This window comes from Macrobrachium nipponense, chromosome 40 (genome assembly GCF_015104395.2).
Source record: "Macrobrachium nipponense isolate FS-2020 chromosome 40, ASM1510439v2, whole genome shotgun sequence".
Taxonomy (NCBI): Eukaryota; Metazoa; Arthropoda; class Malacostraca; order Decapoda; family Palaemonidae; genus Macrobrachium; species Macrobrachium nipponense.
Window position 1 is genome coordinate 29,031,181 of NC_061101.1, and position 2,500 is coordinate 29,033,680.

General features: G+C 40.4%; 1 protein-coding gene across 1 annotated transcript in view; it reads left to right on the forward strand.

The window, feature by feature from the left end:
• The window catches only part of LOC135212045 (rho guanine nucleotide exchange factor 11-like), a 792,100-nt gene that overhangs the window by 788,882 nt on the left and 718 nt on the right, over window positions 1-2,500 (forward strand). Inside the window, exons 15-16 of the mRNA XM_064245362.1 lie at window positions 412-654; window positions 2,038-2,500. The exon at window positions 2,038-2,500 is cut by the window's right edge and continues 718 nt beyond it. Of these exons, the coding sequence (XP_064101432.1) occupies window positions 412-654; window positions 2,038-2,196 (402 nt within the window). The 3' untranslated portion in view covers window positions 2,197-2,500. The remainder of the gene's footprint in view (window positions 1-411; window positions 655-2,037) is intronic.

Sequence of the window (2,500 nt, forward strand, 5' to 3'; positions counted from 1 at the left end):
TAGATCCTGGGTGCTAAATGACACAGACAGGTTGCATCAGACGAAAGCATCGTGATTAAAAAGGAATTAATTAAGTCAATCAATTTGGATGCCCGTACTCGATGTGACAGCTCTTTCTGTATAAATGATCAGTGTGTGCGACGCTGTGTACTTATAGCTGTCATGGTTCGAAGCTGTATCTGTATATAATTAATGTATTTCTCTCTCTCTCTCTCTCTCTCTCTCTCTCTCTCTCTCTCTCTATCGTCTCTCGTCTCTCTCTCTCTCTCTCTCTCTCTCTCTCTCTCTCTCTCTGACATGTTAATCTAATAAAGATTAAGGTTTAACTGCCTTAGAAGAACAGAGGATTGTATCTGATAAAAAAAAATTTAAGCATTTTCGAACGTACTTAAGGTGATCCTTCATCCACAGAAATCTTCCCTGACGGAGAACTGGCCGAGCTCTTGCTCCAGAGGATCCTCCGGAGGGGAATCTGCTCTCCGATACATCGTCTACAAGCAGCCCCTCTCGCTCGACCGATTTTTCATCCACGACGTCACCCCACACGAATCAGCGGCGTCCAAGCTGGAAGCTGCGTTCGTCTTGGTGAACCTCAACCGCTTCCAGCAGATCGTCGCTGTGTACACTTTCCAGGCACAAACAGAACAAATCAAGGTAAGATCATGGGTTGGAGCTGGAATGCTTGAGGATAAGTACATGTATGTGAAAGATCTGTGGGTTATTGCTATGCAACAGGTTACCATAAATCAGTGTTGTTATGTCCCAAGGCTGAAACCTACTAATCTGTGTTTATCACAGCATCCAAGATACAGCTTACTAAAATGCTTTGACTCCACAACTCAGCATTCGTTACAGCATGAATTACCTCCAGATTTAACAAACAAACCCGATTCTTGTTCTTTGTTGGCATGTCTGAAAAAAGATATTTAAAGATGGCGTTTATTTTTTTATTTTGTTCAGCACGTTCATGTGTGTGACCCTTGTCCCAGAATTCCCCTGTATTCCTCGTTTTGTTCTATCGGAACCTACTTTGCACAGTCATGATTTTGAATGCTTTCTTTCTCAGCTTCTGTCGATATACGATTATGTATTTTACTACTTGGTAGCTGCTGAAGAACCGCATGCTAATGATGGACTTTATGTATCAACATCATTACTACAAAATTAGTAATCGTGTTTCAAGTCCAGATATATCTTAGTACTGTGAAGTTGCTCGCTTTCCTACTCTCGTTCATAAGGATTAGAATTATTTAGTACTAGAATCCTACTCAACTTTTTTCTGTCTTTCTTTACTCATTCCTTGATGGTGTCACTGTTATATTGCCTATGTGGAAATGAATATCGTATGCAGGAAATGCATATCGAAGTAACTTCCTTAATTCGTCACCTATGAAACATTGCTTTTCACCAGAGGTATCTGCCGCATAAAAGTCAATCAATAGATCATTCTTGTAGTGAACCTGATTATTTTCTTAGTGGCACTTTCCCTCTGTCCCCCGTCTATCAGTCAGGAACCTCAGTAGATCCTATTCATTAAAGAAAGCTCACCCATTTCCTGTCTCAAATTTGAAAGGCGAAAGGCATTCGAACATTGCTGATTACTATTTTTTGTAAACTGCAAGACCATTGTGGTTCTGAAAACTAAGTTCTTTTCTTTCATTAGGTATTTTGATAATCTGCAATAATATTTTTGCTGTGCATTCTGTAATTTCATTTTCCTCCTAATTCGTCTGTGTGTATATGTGTATAACTCCTTAAAAGGAAAGCAAGTCATCTGTTCCTGAATCATGTTTTAATGGGTTATCAGTATCCTCCTTTTATCATGCTTGCACTTTGGAATTTAGGTGACCCTGTTATTTCATAGAAAAAAACTGGCCCTTTATATGGCGTTCATTTTGTTTCAGCCGATTATTGTTTTTCACTATTTTAGCTTTCCCAAAATTTTACGCTTAACTGCAGTATGGGTACTTGCGTTAAAAGCAAATATCTGCGCTGTTGAGTTGATAGTGTGTCTAAAGAGGCTGTCACTATTTACAGCAAACCTGGCTGCTGAAACTGCGGGACACTCAGGACAAGTGGAAGAGGACCCTGCAGAACACGGTCTTCAGGTCTCAGCGCCTGCCGTCGTCGGCCACAACCCCTCCAAAAGGCACTCAATTCCTTCGGGAAGCAAGTCTCCAGAGAGAGTACCCTTAAGCAATACACAGCAAATTCGTCTTTTCAAGGACAGCTGCTGAAGAGAGAAAGAAATCAGAACAGGTCTGGAAACAGTATGCGTATATATGTGTATATATGTATACCTGTACTTTCATGTATATGCACATATGTATAACACAACAGGCAAAAACCACCACCTTCACACACCGTCACTTCAACGTAGATGTAACTTGCGAAGAAAGTCACCTTGGAAACGTCAGTCCGAACACCGCGATGGAAAACGAATTGCAAACACCTTCCGAGGAGAAACTGATTTCTTTATATTTCTATACGTAGCTATAAA